The sequence below is a fragment of the Spermophilus citellus genome (genome assembly GCF_964194105.1).
Source record: "Spermophilus citellus genome assembly, chromosome: 5".
Classification (NCBI taxonomy): domain Eukaryota; kingdom Metazoa; phylum Chordata; class Mammalia; order Rodentia; family Sciuridae; genus Spermophilus; species Spermophilus citellus.
In genome coordinates this window covers 55,224,112-55,246,500 of record NC_138186.1, presented here as the reverse complement: position 1 = coordinate 55,246,500, position 22,389 = coordinate 55,224,112, and the positions used below count along the sequence as shown (strand labels likewise).

The 22,389-nt window shown below is 54.5% G+C and overlaps 1 protein-coding gene across 1 annotated transcript in view; it reads left to right on the top strand.

Moving 5' to 3' along the window:
- KCNK5 (potassium two pore domain channel subfamily K member 5) overlaps nucleotides 1–16,694 on the top strand; it is a 41,066-nt gene extending 24,372 nt beyond the window's left edge. Inside the window, exons 2-5 of the mRNA XM_081296384.1 lie at nucleotides 10,241–10,352; nucleotides 11,420–11,586; nucleotides 11,856–12,024; nucleotides 14,528–16,694. Coding sequence (XP_081152510.1) covers nucleotides 10,241–10,352; nucleotides 11,420–11,586; nucleotides 11,856–12,024; nucleotides 14,528–15,393 — 1,314 coding nt within the window. The 3' untranslated portion in view covers nucleotides 15,394–16,694. The remainder of the gene's footprint in view (nucleotides 1–10,240; nucleotides 10,353–11,419; nucleotides 11,587–11,855; nucleotides 12,025–14,527) is intronic.
- The last annotated feature ends 5,695 nt before the right edge of the window (nucleotides 16,695–22,389 follow it).

Here is a 22,389-nt window from a genome sequence, read left to right as displayed (position 1 = left end):
GAGGAATGACCAGCCCAGCCCAGAACAATGGGGGCAGGGTCACCTGCCTTGTTTTCTTTGTCCCTCCCAAGTGAGCACAGGGCTCCCAGGCCTGTGAAAGGCGGAAACCCAGAGGCTTCTGCTGAAAACCTGCTGCCATTTGGCACCGGCCCACCCCTGGGAGCGTGAGACCTCACGGTGCTTCTGGGCTCCGAAGAGGCTGCTGAGAGATGGCCAGGGCTGGGGAAACCCAGAGGTGGACCAACCCGAGGACAGTCACACATGTGCCCCAGTGCTAACTTTGGGGGAGGGGACTTAAGCCTTTTGGGTCAAGGGCAGAGTTGAAAATCATTTGCATATAAATAATCACCTGGGGGGTGCTTGTAAGGCCAAGTTCCTAGTCAGGGCTCAGGACTGTTTTTGCTGGAATCTAAGTGGGAAGACCAAACTGGGGTATTTTTCCAACTCCACACCCCAACCCCCCATCCCCCCATAGATGTCAGCATACAGTCTAGGTTGGGTGATGGTAGCACAGTGATCCCCACCCCCACCCCCGCCTCCACCTGTTGTTTAAACTTCTGGGCCTCAGTTACCTACCATCAATTGCAGCCTGAAAATATTAAATGAAAAATTCCAGAAATCATTCATGAATTTTAAAGTACCCTGGTGAAATTTCCTGCAGTTCACTCCTCCTGCCTGGGATGTGAATCATCCCTTCACCCAGCACAGCCATGTGCTGCCTGCTTGGCCATCATTGAAGAGCTGTCTTGGTCATCAATCGACTATCACAGTGCTTGTGTTCTGGTGCACTCTGTAGGGTCCCCTAAAGTGTGTCACAAGGATGGGAGTGGGGGTGCGAGTGCTCTGCTACTTTCCACTTTACCTGATGGGGTTGACTGGGATTCTGGGGTTGAATCCAGGGGTGGGTGTGAGCCACTGTGCAGGAGACCTGGGAGCACAGTGGGTTGGGTGCTCTTTTGTCCACAGCCCGCCCCCCCCCCCCCCCCCCCCGTGACACTGGGATATTCTCTGGCTGATTGCTCCATCTCTGGGCTCAGGGTCGCAGGCACTGGGCACATTGCCTCAAGGACCAAAGATGATGTTGACAGTGGGGGCTTCCTTCAGCCTGAGCAGAAGAAACTTGGGGAGACAGAAGGCTGGCTTGAGTGGGCCTGGGAATGGGGTGTGTGACTTGCTGGGGCTTCTGGTGGCCATTAAGCTGACTCTGGAGTGAAAGATGTGTTTCCTTGAACGTGCTGTGTTGGAGTGGGGGTGCAGGCGGGATGGGGTGCTGGTCTGGTCGTAGTTTTGGCAGAGAGAAATGTGAATTTTAGGGGAGGTGTCCACTGTCCTAGTTGGGGGACCCCAGTGGTCATAGTCATTTTATAGAGAAGAGGTTGACAAAGAGACCAAAGTTTCTGGGAGAACCTACTGGCTGAGCCGATTGAACCCAGCCAGGCCTTCAGATCTGTGTTGACACCCCAGCAATTGATTTGTCCCTCTTTCAGCTAAAAAACATGATAAATATCCTATGTAGGTATTGGAACAAACCTGGAAATGCTGGTGAGCTAAAGAGTAGCTTCAGTCGCCCGCCCTGGTCCATTTCTGCCCCAGAGTTCTGTGTCTTCCCTAGGAGTTGCTCAGTGGTAGAGCACTTGCCTAGCATGCAAGGTTCCGGGTTCCATCCCCAGCACCAAAAAAAAAAAAAAAAAAAAGAAAGAAAGAAAGAAAAGGCAGAGCGCAGCTAGTACAGGTATCAGGGTGGCACCCTGGACCCCCGCCAATGCCTTGCCCATGAACTATGGTGCCCTCTGAGCCACACCTGGTGGCCTGGGTTAGGCTGGAGGGTGGTAAGGAAAATACCAAGAATTCCTTCCCCCTGGCCTGAGCGTCCCTCCTTGCCCCGGAAAGTGGAAGACCTGAGCCCAGCACCCCACACTCCCCCTCACCCCAGCAACCCCCTCTAAAGGTGGCCATTTTACATTGCCATCACCTCGGGAACTTTTTAAGTTATTTATTGTAGGGGGAACTTTTTATTTTTTATTTTTCTTTTAAACTAGGGACTTATTTAGCTTTTTTTTTTAATATTTATTTTTTAGTTTTTTAGGGGGACACAATATCTTCATTTTGTTTTTATGTGGTGCTGAGAATCGAACCCAGTGCCCCACGCATGCTAGGTGAACGCGCTACCACTTGAGCCACATCCCCAGCCCGGGGGAACTTTTTAAAACCCATGCCTGGGTTAGCAGAATATCTGAGCACGGTGTTTTTATTTATAGTCCAAGGTGGACCCCTGGGGCAGCTCGGCCTGGACGGAGAGTCCCCGACTTGACATCTGTGGTGTTAAAGCCTCAGTTTCCTCATCTGAAAATAAGCCCAACACGCCCTCTCCCAGACCCCAGTTAACCTTCAGGAAATGATTGGAGAGTTTGGGTCAGTCGAGGATGGAGAATGGAAGGGAGCGACGGTCACCCGAGGGCTGAGACCAGGGAGGGGTCTCTAATTTGTCTTGGGAATAGGAGTTGACAGGTGCACACTTAGTCTCCAGGAAACCTTCGGTATGCTAACAGTCCCAGTGTGCACGGTCAGATTGAGCAGGACCAGCCCATCAGCTGGGCAGACAAGTGCTCCACCAGCCCCTCCCCACTCACTCCAAACTGCTGTGGGGGTGACGTGGAGCGCCAGGACATGGGGCCTCTCACCCTCCCTTCACCGGTTCCTGGGTTGCAGCTTTAAAATGTTTAAAAGCTGCTGGAGCGAATGTGCCCAAACTGCCAATATTTGCCTGATGAGTGTCTGTGATAGGTTTACTGATCTTCTGTCCTCCTGAGAATTCCTCCACTCCCTGTGGGCCCACAGTCCTACCCTTGACTCCCCACCCCCGGAGGGGGTCCCTGTGAGAGGGCAGATGTCCTGGGGAGCCAGGTCCTGGGAGCCCAGGGACAGGCATTTTGTTGCTGTTTTGTCCACAGCCCCACCTGTGACACTGGGATATTCTCTGGCTGATTACTCCATCTCTGGGCTCAGGGTCGCAGGCACTGGGCACATTGCCTCAAGGACCAAAGATGATGTAGACAGTGGGGGGCAGCTGGGAGTGGAGCTGGTCCTCGGGTTTGGAGAAGCTGCCCTCTGTCCCTTCCTGACCTCAGCCTCACTTGCCCAATTTGCTTGGCTGGTTGGGAAACTGATCCATGTGGCTGGGGGCACAGAAGTCAAGTGAGGTGGCCTTCTGAAGGATGGGGTGGGACACTTTAGGCATGCCTCCCCCCCCGCCCCCCAGCCAGGTGGCCAGCGAACCCCCCTAGCCCTTCTGGCCTCTGCCCAGGGCTTGCCAGCCCCCCTGGTCCAGCCTTGGTCTTTGCTCCTGGGTCTCCCCCCACTGCAGGCTCTTGTCTCCCAGCCTGCACCCGTACAGATCATCCTCCTAATTGCAGATACATGTGTCCAGCACTCAATGTGCCCTGAATGCTTTGAATGTGCTCATAGCTAGTGGGGTTTGGGGCAGATAGAGAAACTGAGGCCGAGAGGCGGTTATCTACACAGACTTGCTACTAACAGCTGAGACCCCATCCACATCAAGCCCCAGGTTGGTCCCACCAGTTCCGGGAGCACAAGTCTACATTTGACTTGGCCCCATCCTACAGTGGCCTTTCTGTGAGTGGAACTGGGTGTCCTTGGAGAGGAAGAGTGTGTAAGGATGCCCAGAGGAAAGTGCCCAGCTAATGGTAAATGTTTCAGGCCCGTCCACCTTTACCTTCCTTTTCCTGCCCTGGATATATCCACTGGAGGGAACCGGGCTCCCTTCCTGCAGGAAGGACAATTCTGGTCACCCCAGGGGGCATCTCCCAGCCCCACTGCTGCTTGCTGTGCCCCCTCGAACCCCTTTCCCGGAGCTCTGTCAGCCTCACTCCTTCCCCAGCTCTGGCCCCTGCCTTCTCTCAGCCCCCTGATGCTCTGCCTGGTTGGATGCTGGCAGTTTCAGCAGCTCTGTATCCAGGCTCATCTGCCTGAGCCTCACCTTGTTGGATCTACCTCCTTCCCTTCTTGATGGATAAAGACCTCCACCATGTTGCTGATGCATTTAGTTAAGGCCCAACTGAAGGCGATGCTGGAAGATTCTGAGCCGGGGCCGGAGCATGGACACTCCATCTCAGTTCACATCTTCCGCTTGTTGAAGAGGTATTTGTTGAGCAGCTACTACATGCCAGGCTGTGTCCTAGATTCTGGGAATGCAGCAGGGGGAAGGCTCCTGTCTTCCTGGAGCTTACATTCCAGGGAATCTCTGTGTTCCTGTGGAAGTTTCCTTTGCAGGTGCCTGGAGCACTGTGTCCTAGACCCAGATTTTCTTGTAATGAGAAGCTCATCTTTGTCCCTTTTTCCTGTCTATAGAGTGCAAAGAGCCATACTGCCCAGGTTGGGTTTGTTCCCCAGCTCTGACACTAACTAGTATATGATCTCAGGTGCCTGATTTTTCATTTTTAACATAAAAGTAAAATTTCCCCCCCTATATCAGAGATTGAACCCAGGGCTACTTAACCACTGAGCCACATCCCCAGCCCTTTTTATTTTTTATTTTGAGACTGGGTCTCTGTAAGTTGCCGAGGGCCTCACTAAGTGGCTGAGGCTGGCCTTGAACTTGAGATCCTCCTGCCTCAGCCTCCTGAGCTGCTGGGATTACAGGCATGCGCCACCATGTCTGGCTAAAATAGGGGTAATAGCAGAACCTACTTTATAAGGCATGGTGACTCAGTGAGCTAAGTGTTTTAAAGTGCTTGGATCTGTGCCTGTTCTAATAAGTGCTCAAATATTTACTTACTATCTATGAAACGAGAGCAGGGTGGCTGGAGGGTAGGGCAGAGGAATGAGAAGGGCTTCCGAACCACCATGCAGCATGGGTGCCTGAGGGTTGGCTCTATCTCCCCTTCCAGGCCAGAGGGACCAGGCGAGTGCTGATGATTGATATACCAGAGGTTCAGGGGTCCCGCGATGGCAGGCTGTTGAGGCTGTATGCTCAACAGTAGAGTCCTGTGGTCTAGAAGCCATGGCAGCTGCGGGAGCTCAGGGCAGGGCTGGGGGTAGTACCATGGTGCCACTCAGCTGGGATCCCCAGACAGACTCACATCTTGGCCTGTCTTCCCCACCCTGACCCATGAAAGAAAAGGTCCTGCCTGCCTGGGTCTGAAGGTGACTTCGTGTTCCAAACTCTAATGTGTCCAGACGAGCCTCTAGGAAGGGCCCGCTTCGTGGGAAACCTCAGATTCCCTGGGGAATGGGGGCTCTCAGAGAACTCAGGCTGCGTGGACAGTGATCAAGCTGTGGAGCCGGGCAGCTGGCGTCTCAGGCTCCAGGCAAGGGCAGGGCTATCACATTGCTGGAGGCCCGGGTCAGAGTGGCCGGACTGGTTTTGGGGCACTTGTTTTTTCAGCTGGTGGGAGGGGGTGGAAGTATGCACTGGCCTCCTTCCTGTGGCCTTCATGGGGAAAGGGAGCAGAGCACAGTGGTTAGGACCCAGGTGGGCCTGGGTTCTAGTCCCAGCTTCATTGCTTTTAATACTGCGACCTTGGGCTGCTACTTCCTTAGCCTCTTAGAGCCTCGAATCCTCATTTGCAAAGTGGAAAAAATGAGAGCATCTTCCTAGCAGGATTCTGTCCTCAGCAAATGATCTAAAGGCACATAAAATGCTGAGCACAACTCTTGGCACATAGTCAGCCCTCAATAAATCATAGCTGCTTTATGATGAAGGTGACAGAGGCAGGGAACTCTGTTCCGTCCCCAAACAAGGACCTGGCCCAGGCTGTGTGCAAGCGCCCTTCTCCCATCATTCTCCCGGCTTAGATGGAAAAGGAAAATATTGTCTTGTGTGAATTCAGGAGCCAAGTTAAAGAATCCTGCAAATGAGCAGGGGCCACCTCCTCCTGGGAAGGCTGTTTCCCTAACCCCAGGGCCGGGACGCTGTGTCTGATAGGGTGTTTGCCTGGCTCCTCACAGCCCTTCCCCTGACCCAGGGATGGCCTCTGCCCCGGGTGAGCTCTTCTGTTCTGGGAGACTGGTGAAAGCTTTCCCGTCATCCTATGCAGTCCCAACCATGATCACCAGAGCCCCAGCTACGTGTGGTGGGAATGGGGAGCTGGCACCCCAAGTTCACAGCCAGACCTCAGTTCCCTGAGCCCAGCCTTCCTCCTGCCGAGCGATGTGCAGCAGGATCACAGGAAGAGCCAGCTTGTTAGAATATGCAGAGAAGCCCTAGCAAGGAGACAGCAGCACTAATGTCACACACACACACACACACACACACACACACACACACACACACCCGTCAGCAGGTAGGCAGAGCCATAATGATTGGCAGGCCAGCTTTGGGGGAACCATGAGCAGAGGAGGCAATAGCAAGGGGCTCCGGGGCCCAGGGTGGGCAGAGTGGGGAAGGGATCTGAAGGGAGGGAGAGAGGCCAGGAGTGGGCCTGGAAACCGGTGGTCTGCGGCCCAGGCCTGCTGTGCCAGGTACCCCCTGCCCCGCGAGCCTAATTGCAGCCATTGCTTCTAGGGTTGTGACCCCAGCCCCACAGAGCTGGGGGCCCTGTGGAATGCCTACCCTCACCGGATGACCCTGGTGGGAGGAGGGCGGGGAGCCACACATGCGTGAGCCCCTGGCTTCCTGATAACCTGGAGCCAGGCGGACTGCAAGCTGTCACTCAGGGCGTGCCTTCAGTGGGGTGAAGGGTAGAAGCCCAGCCTTCCCACCTCCCCATGTTACTAACTTTAGTGCCACTTCTGTCAGCTCTTATGTTTGATGTCTGCTTAGCACTTTGTAAATGATCCCCAAATTGACCAACGTCCCCTTTGGCAAGCTAGTGGGTCTCAGGGGAGTGTCCCTGTCGGGGGTTACCTGGGAAGTGCAGGGCATTTAGCATCTCTGGCCTCCTACCCATCACCCTCTAGAATAAACCTATCTATTCACTACTGTGTCCCCCGTGTCCGGCACACATCTTGCTCTTCTTATAGCATTTCCCAACCCTTCTAGAAGGTGCCCCTGCTCCCGGCTGAAAACCCCTGTAGTAGCCATACCATTCAGCACCCTGATGGCAGTGCTCCCCCCACCGCACCCCCAGTTCTGAATACATGTTCTTATCAGAAGTTGATTGCCACAGGGCAGCCCTGGGGGAGGCAGATCCTTATCCACAAAAGCCACCTCCTACTCTGGCCCCGTGGCTCATTGGTTAGCATATCGAGTGGAGTCTGGCACCCAGTACGGAACGGTATGTCTCGTGTGTGGCGTGACCCTGCAGGACGTGTGCTGAGTTCCTCCCGCCCTGGACAGACAGCGTTGCTGCCTATGGCCTGATGCTGCGTTTGCTTTTCTTTTGGCAGCCACCTTCATGTTTGTTGATTTGTGGTCACCTAAAACCAAGGACTTTCCCCTTTGGTCCACTACTGGTCTCTTCTAGTCCAAAGTTACTGGAAGCCTCGAAAATTGAAAAGACACTCGTAGCTCATCAGCTACGAGTTGGCCCATAGCCCCTGTGCGCGGGTCTGGGGTCTCGGTAGTGCCTTGGTCATCAGTGAGTCCTCTTCACCCATCCCCGTCCTTCATTTTGTACCTTCTACACATGGGACTGGTCAGCCATGGACGGTCTCACTGTGCCACTGATTAAAATAATGTAGAGGCCAAGCCTTGGGCATGATCAGTCTGGACTGATAGTGACCAGGACTGCTTGGCGTGGCTTGTCTGTCCTCGAGTGGACCCAGTGATCCCAGCTCCACCCCACATTGCTCTGTCTTGTCCACCAGAGTATCTCTAAGTGCATCTGTCAGCTGCCTCGCCAAAATCTCGATGGGCGGCATTCCACAGGACTTCAAGGCTTGGAGGAGATGCAGTCGGCTGAGCGTGACTTGTCCTGCCACCACTTCCTCTGCCCCGTGTTCCAAACGTCCTGTGCTCTCCATTCAGCAGTTTCCAAGGGTTCAGCTTTACCTTCTGGGTTTCTAGAGTGTACCCTATTCCTTCTTGTGAAAAGGGGGACAGCTTGTCTAGGGGACATCTTTTCTGTTCCCCATGATTCCATAGAGGTCACCCAAGTGGTGACCCGGTGTCATCGTTGATTCAGTTTCTGTTGAAAGGTGCTCTTGCACATTCTTTTCATCTGTTTTACTTCAGGCCATCTGGTTTAATTAAGAGCGACCAACATCAGCTGGGCACCGTGGCACCGGCCTGTAATCCCAGCAGCTCAGGAGGCTAACGCAGGAGGATTGCAAGTTCAAGGCCTGCCTCAGCAACTTAGTGAACCTCTGTCTCAAAATTTGAAATGAATAAGTAAAAAGGGCTAGGGATGTAGCTCAGTGGTAGAATGCCCTGGGTTTAATCCCCAGTACCAAAAAATAAAAAAATAAAAAATGAATGTCAGATCACGTAGTGGAGGCAAGGGAAAGGGGTTGTTCTGGCTCTCTCTGCCATCTGTTTAGCGTCAACACATGGGTCTCGAGTTCTTCCTCATTCTCTTGCTCCAAACTTGCTTCAAAAACCTTTTGGGGCTGGAAGTACAATAGTAGAGTGCTTGGCCCTGGGTTCAATCCCCAGCACTGGAAAAAAAATGTTCTTTTAAAAAAAAAAAAAAAAAACAAAACACCTTTAGGATGGCCCTATTTAATTCTGATGGCCTGTTTGTATCTAAATGCCCTCTGGTTATTTACATGTCAATGGCTGGTCCAGCTAGACCTCAGGCTCTGAGGACAGAGACCTCCCCAGTTCCCACCTCCCCTGTGAGGATCTTCAGGGATGGTGTGGAGTGCAGGAGGAGGCAGGGCTACCAACACTATGCGGTTTGATGGCAGGCCGCGTCATCATGGAAAATTCTTTACGGAGTGTGCAGATCCATTTACATGGGCCTCGCTGCTTCTGCAAACTGCACATTCCTTCAGATCAGTCCACCGTGCCCTCTTCCCACCAAACCTCAGTCCCGCCTCAGGGGGGTTAGAATATGGTTTCAGGCCTCACTCCTCTCACCCCCGCCGCCATCAGCTTGGTTTTCATAGGGAATCTGGCTGGGATCCTGGTTTCTTGTCTGGGCTGGGTCATCCTGGGACTCCCTTTGGGTGGCAGGACTCCACCCCAGATTTAGAGTCCGTTTTTTATTTTATTTTTCTTATACTATAGATTGAACCTGTCGATGTTCTACCACTGAGCCACATCCCCGGCCCTCTTTATTTTTGAGACAGGTTCTGGCTAAGTTGCCCAGGCTGGTCTTGAACTTGGTGATCCTCCTGTCTTAGCCTCCCAAGTTGCTGGGATCACAGGTGTGTGCCACCATGGCTGGCATAGTGCCTCTTCTTATGGGGCTTATGGGGCCCAGGCTCTGGCAGCCAACGGACCCCCACTGGTGGCTGGGCTGAATGAGGCAGAGCTGAAGGAGGGGGGCGTCTAGTTGATTGGAAACCAGTGTGGTTCCCGTCAGGATTCCTGGAGCAGATAAGGTCTCTCCCGGGCCTCCCCCATGGACTTCCCAGGTGGCCTCCCACCCGCTGTCAGAGTTGCTGAAGCTCCATCAGAATTGAGCAGTCACCCTGAAGTGTACTCCCTGCCCTTTGACCTACCTGTCCCTGTCCAGACAGTTGGTCAGCCCAGGGCAGGGAGGAAGAGCGTGCCCACCCCCAGAGTAAATGGGAAGGGGTTTCAAGGCACAGCTGGTTTGCATACCTTCAGGGGACAGATCAAGGGGGCACTGAGCTGGATCTTAGCAGGTATCCAATGGCGAGTTGAAGGATATAGGGGTCCCTGTTGGAGGTCCCTCCCAGGCCTCTCTGCAGGTGAACCATCTGTGGAGGGCTGGGTGAGGTGTAGGGAGGTCTTGTGTGTCTGCATCACAAGAACTACCTTGGTCATACTGTTCTACTTTGGAGAGGTAGAATAGTCCAGTGCTTCTCAAAGTGTGGTTCTTGGATCAGTAGCTTCAGCACCACCTGGGAACTCGTTAAAAATGCCCCTTCCCAGAGATCTGAGCCAAATTCTGGAGGTGGAGCCATCAGTCTGTTGAACCGTAGCTCTCTAGGTGATTCTGTCTGGCACACTAGTAAGTTTAACTTTGGAGCCAGAATGCTAGGTATGTGTCCTTCAGCCAGTAACTTAACCTCTCTGATTCTCTATTGAATGCCTCATCTATACAATGGGAACACTTCCTGCCACCTTGATATTGTGGCGATAAAATGAGAATGCTTTTCAGGAATCCAGTGCATGGCCTCTGATTTCATTGTCACTCTCTCTTTTTAGGTAGTATCTGATGCTGCAGAGCAGGGTGTGGCCATCACAGGGAACCAGACCTTCAACAACTGGAACTGGCCAAATGCAATGATTTTTGCAGCCACGGTCATCACCACCATTGGTAAGTTTCCTGAGACCCTCAGGGTGCCTCACTCTGTGCCCTCACTTCTTGGAACCTTAGAGGAATCTAGTTTTGGTGATTCACCTGCATTGGGAGTAAAATCTGGCCTGTTACACTTTGTCCTTTCGACTACTAAGGATTTAGTGTCCCTGGTGACTATCAGTGGCTGCAAGATTGTTTTCCTGAGTTCTGGACTGAGCCTTTTCAACAGAAGCAGTGACACAGCCTGGTGGCTGAGCCATTCAGGAGACCCATTCTCTGTGGCTCCACAGCCCACCACTCCAGAAGTTAGGGGCTCCCTGCCCTGTGTTCTCTTCCACCACCCCGGGTTGACTAGGTGCAGCTGGCCACTTCTTGCTCACTTTGTTGTGACAGTCAAATGATGGCTGCAGCAGGCATCTTCGAAATGCCCAGCTGGCCTGATGACCCAGATGGCTCCTCCCACCCCGTGTCCGACACGGCGGTGCTGGCTGACAGCTGGGAGCTCAGCAGGGAGGAAACGGCCCCTCCATGTGGCTCGGGATCTCAGTGTGGCTGAGGGAAAAGCTCCTTAGCCCCCAGCCCACCCAGCAGCACTTCCACTGCTTCCTGTGGTCAAGCTGAAGCCCCGAATCAAAGGGAGAAGAAGGGTCCCTCCTTGATGAGAGCAGTTGCATAAGAAGGGTGGTGGGGGACTGAGTGTGGCCATCCCCGGAGAACTTACACTGCAGTTCCTCTGGGGTGTCGGCCAGAGGGGGTGATCCCTCTGATTTGCACAGTGCTACCATGTGAACTAGTGGAGGGCCTGCTCTGGGGGAGGCCTAGTCCCTGCCTAGAGGCAGCTCCAGTGGGATGGGGACAGAGCCACCACAGTGGCAGCACAAAATGATCATGGCCAGAGTGGGATCAAGGAAAGTGTCATTACTTAAATATTGATGTGAGATCAGTATCAATTGGTCCCAGAGAATGGGCTTCCCACAAGGGGTATGTGTGTGTGTGCATGAGTGGGGGGGGTGAGGGCCCATTCTGGGGTGGGAGGCCCTTCCCCCGCCATGCTGTGACCTGGTCCTCACTGTCTCCTCCCTCAGGTTATGGCAATGTGGCCCCCAAGACCCCCGCCGGGCGCCTCTTCTGTGTCTTCTACGGTCTCTTCGGGGTACCTCTCTGCCTGACCTGGATCAGTGCCCTGGGAAAGTTCTTCGGAGGACGTGCCAAGAGGCTGGGCCAGTTCCTCACCAGGAGAGGCATGAGCCTGGTATGTCCCCAGTCCTAGGAGCTGACAGAGTTGGGGGGACTGTGAAAAGGGAGGGGAGGATAGGAAGGGCTTCAGGAATTGGAGGGTGGGCACATGGTGGTTTGGTGATCTCTGCCCACTGTGTCAGGACGGGAGCATCCCTCCCCCTCCCTCCCTGGGGAGCAAGCCTCCTGGACACACGCAGCCAGATGGCCTCTCCTAGTCGGGGTGACCATGCTGGGTTTCTGAAGTCCCTGCCGCTGTCTGACTCTGTCTCCACCACCCTGCAGCGGAAGGCGCAGATCACGTGCACGGCCATCTTCATCGTGTGGGGCGTCCTGGTCCACTTGGTGATCCCGCCCTTCGTGTTCATGGTGACGGAGGAGTGGGACTACATTGGTGGCCTCTACTACTCCTTCATCACCATCTCCACCATCGGCTTTGGTGACTTTGTGGCTGGTGAGTCCCTGTTCCCTCTCCCCTGCCTCCACCTCCCCACCTTCTCTTCTGCACCTTCTCCAGTTTCAACCCAGCAGCCTTTTGCGGGTGTCCGGGTGGCTGTCCTCCTCCTGGCTCCTTGCTGTCTCCCCAACTCAGAGCTCTGGTTCACTTGGGGCTGGGAGGAGGGCCTGCGCCTGCAGGGTTGGGCTCTTACCCAGAGAGCCAGGGCCTGTCTCATCGAGGCACTGCCTGCTGTCAGTCACCAGAGCAGAGGGCACTGTCTTGAAGCTTTGGCTCAGAGGCCAACTCTGCTCTTGCCACAGGCTACTAAAGACAAGGCAGGCCTTCTCCTCACCGCCCTGCCCCCTCAGCCCTCATTCCCCCTCCTCCTCCTCTACTTAATCCCTGGAGGAGAGGAAAGGCAGGGAGATTCTTTAGCCCCTTTGTCTGGAGGCCTGCAACCAACACTCAAGCTCTTGTGCCTGTGGCCTGCACAGCCTCTGGGTTCTTAATCTTCTTGACACCCTGCTAGTGTTTGTTCCCTCCATGCCTGTGCCATGCCCAGCTGACCTCCACCTCTACTCCAGGGCCTCTGGACTTTACCCCAACTCCCCACCCAAAGGGCAGGGGCAGGTCACCCCCTCTGCCCCACTGCATGTGGAATGTGGGGAGGGGGCAGCTGAGTGGGTGGGAGGAACAGGAAGGCCAGTGCGAACACTCCACTGACCCCACCCCGGCTTCTCTGAGCCTGCCTGCTGTCGTGGAGATAAATGTAAAGGCACAACCCTGCCATTGTCTAGCCCTGGGGCCCAGAGCAGGCTGAGGGGGAGCCTTTGAATTAGGGATGGCCAGCGGCTGCTGAACCACTCCTCCCGGCTCCTGCAAGGCAGCAAATCTGTTTCTTACCTGTAAAATTGGTTAAAACAATAATAATAATAATAACAATAATGCCCACCACACATGATATGAAAAATGAGACATGTCTGTTCCTAAGTGCAGCTGTGTTAGTGTGGCCCTCATCACTGTCACGGTCATACTCTGCTCAGGATCAGGAGCCTTCAGCAAGACTGACAGCACCCTGCAGACAGAACACCTCCTGAGACCCAGCCCTGCCTGACCCCCTGGGGGGAGCCTAATCTGAGGCGGGAGGTCACTCTCCTGCAGTCCCTTCTCTTGAGCCCCTCCCAGCCTGAGGGAGGAGGTAGGATAGAGATTGACACAGTTGCAAATGCTAATTCAGGGAAGAAATCTCAATCTTAGAGTCACCAGAACTCCGGGGGTGACCCAGGAAGGCTCCTGCAGATGGCACCAGGAACCTGGTCTGAGAGGAGGGGGACGAGGAGTGGGCAGAGCCCTCCAGGCCCCGGGACAGCCTGTGTCGAGAAAGGCAGAAACAGGGAGTCGGAGGCAAACCAGGCCCAAAGGAGAACAGAGACAGTTAGGAGTACAGTGCTGGGTCTGGGTCATCTCTGCGCAGCCACCAGCCTCACTCATGGTGAAGCAGCAAGTCCCTCCTCTGTGTGGAGCTGCTAGTGCCTCATCCTGCAGGTCCCGTCCTGTTTGTAACTGAGCTGTCACAGACACACTCCAGCTGGGCCCAGCAGAGTGCCTCACTGAAGGCACCCAGGAGCTGTTTCTTTTCTTTCTTTGTTTTTGGGGCACCAGGGATTGAACCCCGGGGTGTTTAACCACTGAGCTACATCCCTAGTGGCACCCCCCCCACACTTTAAATATTTATTTTTTAGTTGTAATTGGACACAATACCTTTATTTGATTTATTTTTATGTGGTGCTGAGAATCAAACACAGGGCCTCCCACGTGCTAGGCGAGCATCCTACCACTGAGCCTCAACCCCAGCCCTACGTCCCTAGCCCCTTTATGTTTCATTTTGAGCAGGGTCTTACTGAGTTGCTTAGGGCCTTGCTAAGTGCTGAGGCTGGCTTGGAACTTTGAGATGATCCTCCTGCCTCAGCCTCCCGAGTTGCTGGGATTACAGGCGTGGGCTACCCCTCCCAGCTGTGAGCTGTTTCTTGACTCATGTGTTGGTTACTTACTACAACAGAACCCCAAAACTTCTTTATCCCCCCTCACCCATAAGGTAACCACCGTCCTGACTTTTTTTTTTTTCCCAAGACAAGTTCTCCCTAGATTGCTGAGAGTCTTGCTAGGTTGATGAGGCTGGCATTCAGACTTCAATCCTCCTGCCTCATCCTCCCGAGCGGCTGGTATCGTAGGTGTGCGCCACTGCGCCCTCTTGTCTTGACTTTTTCTAAGCGAGCACACTGGGGCTCAGAGAAGGGCTGGGAGGGGACATGAGCAGTGTGGCCAAGGTTCTTCAGGAAGAAGACGGGTGAGGGTAGCCCAGAGTCTGGGACAGCCCATTTCTTTTACACTATGTCACCCCCACCCCCACCACCACACACACCCTGTTGTAGCACGGCACTGGCTCAGACAGCATGACTCTGGCCATTACAGGTCCCTGCTGACCCTTTATGACCCTCTGGACTTCCCCTCCCCTCAGGTGTGAACCCCAGTGCCAACTACCACGCCTTGTACCGGTACTTTGTGGAGCTCTGGATCTACCTGGGGCTGGCCTGGCTGTCCCTCTTTGTCAACTGGAAGGTGAGCATGTTTGTGGAGGTCCACAAAGCCATTAAGAAGAGGCGGAGACGGCGGAAGGAGTCCTTCGAGAGCTCCCCACACTCCCGGAAGGCCCTGGGGATGGCAGGCAGCACGGCCTCCAAGGATGTCAACATCTTCAGCTTTCTGTCCAAAAAGGAAGAGACCTACAATGACCTCATCAAGCAGATCGGGAAGAAGGCCATGAAGACAAGTGGGGGTGGGGAGAGGGTCCCAGGACCTGGGCTGGGGCCTCCGGGGGCTGGGCTGCCCGCGCTCCCAGCCTCCCGGGCGTCCCTGGTGGTCTACACCAAGAACCGTGCCCCCAGCTTGGAAGAGGTGTCACAGACGCTCAGGAGCAAAGGGCACGTGTCGAGGCCCCCTGGAGAGGAGGACCAGCCGCAGGCCCCCGAGGACAGCTCCCCGACCTCCGAGGTGTTCATCAACCAGCTGGACCGCATCAGCGAGGAGGACGAGCCCTGGGGGGCCCGGGACTACCACCCGCTCATCTTCCAGAACGCCAGCATTGCCTTTGTGAACGAGGAGGCCAGCCTCCTGGACGAGGAGACCTCTAAGTCCTCTCTGGAGGACAACCTGGTGGGGGAGGAGCAGCCCCAGGAGGGGGACGCCACCCAGGTGCCCCTGAACATGGGCAAGTTCCCCTCGTCGGATGAGTCCACCTTCACCAGCACCGAGTCGGAGCTTTCCGTGCCTTACGAGCAGCTGATGAACGAGTACAATAAGGCAAACAGCCCCAAAGGCACCTGAGGCGGGCCGGCTCCTCACCCCACCTTTGATGGCTCTTCCCTTCACCCCGGGGTGTCCCGCGGTGGCCAAGAGCCCGGGCTCCTGGTCGGGCAGCCCTGCAGCTGGGAGTGGGGAGCCAGGGGCCTTCCTTTTCCTCTGTCCCCTCCAGCTGGTTGCCCCGATGGAACATGGCACATGCCCAGGACAGGGCCTCTGCTCTCTGCTGAGCAGCACCCTAGTGTAGGGAGGCCACTGTCCTGAGCGTGAACGGTGTTATTGATGACTGGGAGGCATGTGGGCTGGCAGCACTGACCCTAGGAGGCCCACGCCCGCATGGGTCTTAGCCTGTCTTCAGTTGAGCGTCATACGGTTCCCTGAGGCCAGTGGCCTCGGCCATTTGAGTTCACCAGTATTAAGGAGCAATTTCCATGTGCCTGGTGCTGAGCTAGGAATTTCATAGAGGGGAGGGGCTGTAGACCGGGATTCTGCCTTTTTGAGTACTTGAGTGTTTGGGAGGTTCAGCTGTGATGTTGAGGTCTGGGCTTCTCAGTACCCCAACAGTATTAGGGCCCATCTCCCCATCTACCTGTGGATGCCCTTCAGGCCCCCACTGCAAACCTCAGGAGGGCAGAGGCCACAGCAGGAGGGGAGCTGAGCTGATAGGCAGAAACTGAAGCACCCCAAAGCCAGCATGGGCCCAGGAGCCTGCCCTCTTGCCCCAGAGCCATGTCCCTGTCTCAGGCCTTCAGCCCATCAACGGCAGACAAGGCTTTCTGCACCCTAAGTGGTGGGAGGAAGAGAGGGTGGTGGACCTGGGCCATGGAAGCTGGGGACAGGGGTCTACAAGGGAGTTCAAGGGTGAGGCTTAGCTCGGGCTAACTCTGCCCTCGCCCCTCTCCTCTCGCCCACTACTTCCCCCCAAAGTTGCATGCCCCTGGCCTGAGTACCCACACACCCATCCTGCTGTCTCCGCATCTAGGCTCGGTCACAGACCTCGCTGCCCCTCTCACAGACCGCCTCACCTGTACCTACCACTCACCCCCACCCCGGGGCCAGGGCATGAGGCCAGATTGCTCGTGGCCCACCAATGGAGAATGGCCAAAACTGTGAATTGAACTCCTCTCTCTGCTACTGTATGGCTTGAGTGCATGAGTGCGTGACGTGTGGGAAAGGAAGGCCTCTGGGCTGAGAAGAGAGAATGCGAAGCCGTACGTGGACTCCGTTTCTTTCTGGTGAGGGGTGGGTAGAACTCGCTGCTGCCTGACTTTGGGGTTTTGATGATGTGCACCCCAGGACCAGCCCACTCTGCCCTGAATGTTTTTGTTACTACTACTACTACTACTACTACCTTTCTTCTTTCTTCTTTCCTCTTCCTCCTCCTCCTCCTCCTCCTCCTCCTTCTTCTTCTTCTTTCTTCTTTCTTCTTCTTCTTTCTTCTTCTTCTTTCTTCTTCTTCTTCTTTCTTCTCTCCTCCTCCTCCTCCTCCTCCTCCTCCTCCTCCTCCTTCTTTCTTCTTTCTTCTTTCTTCTTCTTTCTTCTTCTTCTTCTTCTTCTTCTTCTTCTTCTTCTTCTTCTTTCTTCTTTCTTCTTTCTTCTTCTTCTTTCTTCTTTCTTCTTCTTCTTCTTTTTTTTTCTTTCTTCTTCTTTCTTCTTCTTTCTTCTTTCTTCTTCTTCTTCTTCTTCTTCTTCTTCTTCTTCTTCTTCTTCTTCTTCTTCCTTCTTCTTCCTTCTTCTTTCTTCTTCTTCTTTCTTCTTCTTTCTTCTTCTTTCTTCTTTCTTCTTCTTCTTTCTTCTTTCTTCTTTCTTCTTTCTTCTTCTTTCTTCTTTCTTCTTTCTTCTTTCTTCTTTCTTCTTTCTTCTTCTTTCTTCTTCGCTGTTTTATATACCTGGAATCTGTTTGCTTCAGAGCCAGTGGTTACAGAGCAGGGTCCCAAGGATGGGGACATCCACTGTGTACCCTGCTGCCCCCCAACTCAACTGAGACTTTTGTGATGTAAGCCGAAGTCCTATCAAGAGCCAAGTCCCCAAGCAGAGTTGATGGCAGGGAGCAAGGGTAGAGAAGGGTGTCCTGCAGGTGGCTGGGTGCTGGGCAGGAGGGACAGGAGCCCAGTCGCAGTCCAACACCCTCTGACGCTCAGCCCTGCCCTCCCTTGCACCTCTGTTCAGGGACAGATTGAGCTAGAGGGTCCCTCCCCGCCATGTGGAGCTGGCAGGGGGCATGTGCACGCCCCACTCACTCTGAACGGTTACAGTGGCCAGCCGGGGGGTGTGGAAGGAGCAGCCTGTGTTCTGTGCAGGGTTCCATGAGTTCATCTCGTTGCCGACTCCTGGAATCACACACTGTATGTACATACTGGTTATGATGGCAAATGTAATTTATTTTAACATTTTTACAATAAAATCTATGGACAGGCCAGCTTGCTTTGTACTGGGGAGGGAGGGAGACAGGGTGGAAAGGGAACTGGTGTGTGGCCTTTAGGGAAGGGGGCTTACTGGGAAGACCCACAGAGGGCAGAGAAGACTCAGGTCAGGCTGCCTCCAAGAGGACTGGTGCAGTCTGAAAGGGAGAGAAGAAGGAGGAGGGGATAGAGAGGAGGCAGGCCTCCAGGTGAGGCTGGGGAGGAGCCCAAGTAGCAGGGGACAGGGAGGTGGAGGGCCAGACACCACCTTGTCCTGTTTACTGGCTTCACACCCAGTGAAGCTTGAGAGAATGACATTGCAACAGCCCCATCAGGTGGGGATTCCACCCACTGCCGTAAAACACCCCATCGAGGTGGCCGCACAAATAGCCCTACCAGCTGGGCGGCCTGGGTAGAATCCGAGCTCCCCGTTTCTCCTGGGATTTTGCACAGGACAACTTTGCCGTTTTCTTCACCAGCCAGTTCAGGGAAGAACCACATTTTCCACGAGGGGATGGATGTGTCTATGAGGGATCACCTCCACAGTTTCCATGTCCACGGGTTCCACCCACCGCCACTTAACACTACTCAAGGAAAAAAGTGTCCTGTAGTTGCTGCCCCACACAGATCTTAGATGGGAGAGTGGGCACTGAACACACTCATTGTGCGTGAACCACACGGTAGAGCAACTACCACAAGGAGGTACACTGTGTTAGGTATTTGAAATAACCCAGATATCAGGTTAAGCCATGTGGGAGCGTGTGCCCACGTTCTGTGCAAATACATGCCATTTTGTGTAGGGGACTTGAGCCTCCTCAGATTTCAGTACTCGGGGGAGAGCCTGGAGTCACCCCCGACAGATGCAGCGGCTGGGCTGCACTTGGTCCCATCCCTCCCTTTTTGCCAGCACCTCTCCCCCATCTCTCTCTGTCATGTACACATGACCAGGGTTCTCTGGTTTTACTCGACCCCCCACTCCGTCTTGAGGTGACAGTTGCATATCACTAAACATTGACACTGGGCCATGTCACAAAACCCCTGACCCGCACAGCTCAGCACCCCTACAACAGGCCTCTGGGCCCATCTGCAGAGTGGAGATGGCAGCCAGGACAGCCAGGTTTTGCAGCTTTGCGGGTTCCCAGCTTGCAGGCTTCTGTTGGAATGACGGAGCTGTGGTCTTGGGCTCCTGGGGCCAAGCTTCGTCTGGAGCTATCTGAGGAGGTGGAAGGTCGGGGAGGCAGGACTTCAGCTGCAGCTAGTCAGGCCAGGAGACCCCAAGTTCCTGAAGTCCTGGGCAGAGGAGGGGTGCCCCGCAGGGCCATGGGGGACAGCACAGTGCCAATGTGCTGTGGGCTGGAGGGGAGGCTGGGGAGGTGGTGAGCAGGCAGTTGGGATGTCACTGGACACCCTGGCAGGGGATGACCCCTGTGAGTCCTGGAGGAGCGAGCCCTATAGACTCGCTGGGGTCCTCACATGGAGTCCCGAGGCACCGCTCCTAGTGCAGTAGAACCGTCCCACAGCCCAGCCCCGACCCAGCTGGGTCACCGGCCTCCAGGGGCCTCCTGCCCCAGCGGTCAACTAGCGCTCTGCTCTCCGCCAGCACCGCTGCACTGACCACTCAGTCAGTCTTCCACCAGTGTCGACTGGGCCCGAGCGCCCACCAGGAGTGGAGCACTGTGAGGGGACAACATCCTGCACGCAGGGGCCTGCCTGCTCCTTCTTTTTGATTGATTGAATCCTGGGGTGCTTCACCACAGAACCACATTTTGTATTTTATTTAGAGACAGGGTCTCCCCGAGTTGCTTAGCACCTTGCTTTGGCTGAGGCTGGCTTTGAACTCAAGATCCTCCTGCCTCAGCCTCCCGAGCCCCTGTGATCACAGGCGTGGCCCCCTTCTGTCTTTATGCTCCCTTCTTCATGGTTGTGCTTGGTATTGATGTCCTGTCCACATTTCCCACGTCCTTTCATGTTTCTTTTATCTTTATGTCTTTTAATTCTCAAAACCAGCATTATTATTAACCCGTTCCATGATTTGGAAGTAAACAGAGGATGTTCCCCAAGTTCAAACAACGATGAGGTGGCAGAAAACAGCCTCCCAGACTTAGATTCCTCCCTTCATCTACCTTCTGGCAGTTCCTAATCTGATGGGGGAGACACCCTCAGAACCCAAAGTCTGGTGGAGGCAGGAGGCAGCTCCAAGCCTCGTCCTTGAGCGGGAGAGAGGAGCCCAGAAAGAAAGTGCCCGAAGCAATGGTGGCTGATGCTAATCTTGCCCACCCCTGTCCAGTGACACCCAGACAGCCGGGTTTTTCTTAGTCTTGGTGTGGTGACTCCTGCAGCTCACAGAGGAAGTCGGAGGTACAATTGGGACACTGTTGGGTGCTCTTTCTGGAGGCTGGGGTGGAATGGTGGTAGCAGGGAGTGGGAAAGCTGAGCTGCCCTGCTCTGGAAGGGACTCTAAAGTCTGCCTCCCTAAGGTCCCCTGAGGTGTGGTCTCAGCTCTCCATTTTGGAACAATAGGATTCTGGGCCAGGGGTGTAGCTCAGTGGTAGTGTGTTTGCCTGGCACATGTGAGGCCCTGGGTTTGATCCTCAACACCACTTAAAAATTAATAAAATAAAGGTATTATGTACATCAACTTAAAAAATAATAATAAAAAAAATATTAGGATCCCAATTTCCAGATTCATGCAAGACTGACCCAGAAACCAGAAGCCAATTTGCGAAAGGCCAGGATCTGTTTAGAGAAGGCAGTAGGATCCACTCCTTGAGATCTCTGTCCCTTCCATCCATCCCGGTCCCCATCACCAAAGTCCAGACCACTGCAGCCCCTCAGCTGGATCCCTGCCACACCATGGGGCCTGGGGCCTGGTACGGGCTCCCCAGGTTGAGTGGATGAATGAGTCCCCTTCATTTGTCTTGCTGACTCCCCTTCCACCCACCCGTATCAGCAACCTCCGGGATCCATCCTCCACCCAGACCTGACCCCCTTCCTCTCCTGCTTTCACCTCCCTTAGAGAACCCTCAGTTCCGTCTTGGGTTTGCTCCAGCCTCCTTTGTCAGCCCCTCGCCCCGCCCACCCTGTGGGCTCCAGCCACTTTGCCCAGGTGGTCTCAGATGTCTGGATGTCCTTCCTGATGGCATCCACTGTGGACATCAGCTTCCCTGGGAAGCTCCCCACAATCACTAAACCTGAGCTATGTGGGCTCCTGGGTTCTAGGCTGAGCTCCTGGGGCTGAGCTCCTCCCTCTGTGAGCCGCCTCTGTCCAGCTGTGGTTCAAGTTCCCTGTCTCCTGGTTTTCCCCTTGCCTGGCAGGAAGCCACTGGAAGCAACAGGGAGAGGTTTGTTCCACCTTTGCATTCGCACCCTGGGGCCCTTGTGGAAAAGGGCTCAGCTTTCCATGTTTACAAAATGCAGGGTGCACCCCCAAGTCCCCGCCCCTCCCATCAGCAGTCAGTCCCTCTGTTCCTGGAGCAGAGGCCAAGTCAGAGGGCAAGGCTCGCTTCATGAGGCCAAGGGCGAGTCCCAGCAAAGCCAGGTGGATGATCTTGAGGGACCTTGGAGGCTGAGGTGACCTGGTGAGTCACCTCATCTTGTGCCAAGTCACCTGAATCTGGAGGCAGGACAGGGACATGGCACACCTTACCTCAAGAAGCATGTGGCCTGCATTCTCTTGTGTTCCCCTCACCCTCTGTCTTCACCTGGCACCGTTCCCAAATGATGGGGAAGAGGGGCCCCCGGGGCCCTCAGCTCCCCGATGCCCGTGCTTTCCAGGGGAACACTTCGGCTCCCAGTGACCCTGCAGGCCAGCCGCCAGCCTCCCAGTTTACAAAGCCCTTTCACACCCATTCCTGTGTGGGATTACTCAACCGCCCCGGGAGCCAGGTGTAATGTTTTACAGCTCAATTTAAGGGCCTTTTTCAAATGAGGAAACCCAGGGTCGAGGTTTGGTTTCTTCAGAACAAAACCTAAGGCTACATCTGGAGGATGGATGGGAGAAGTAGAGGGAGGTGAAGACGGACAGGGGAAAGAAGTAAAGGCAACAAAGATGGGCGTTGGAGCTGACTGCACTGTGGGCGGCCGGGTGCCATCCTGCAGGACTCTTCTGTGCCCCCTGTGCCATACCCCTTAGAATTGTCTATGAGGAGGGGATTTCTTTCTTTATCCATCAGTTCCTGCGTTTAGTCCTTAAGAATTCCTCCAGGGACATTGATCCCTACCTTCCTCCTATTCACACCAGATGTGGTGTGCTACACAGCCCAAAGATGTCCAAGACAGATCTCCCTTTTCACCATCCCATCAGCCAAGTGACCCGCAGCTCCAATAGGAGGTGGAGTCCATTCCCTTGAATGCAGGCTGGCTCTGGGACATTTTGATCAATAAAATATGGTAGAAATGACCTTTTGCCATTTCAGGGGAAGGGGATACTAGAGATTGACAAAAAGCCCCCAAAACTCAGGGGCACTCAACCACTGAGCCACCTCCCCAGCCCTTTTTATTTTGTATTTTATTTAGACACAGGGTCTCACTGAGTTCCTTAGTGCTTCACTAAGTTGCTGAGGCTGCTATCCTCCTGAACTTGCTATCCTCCTGCCTCAGCCTCCACACCTGGCACAAG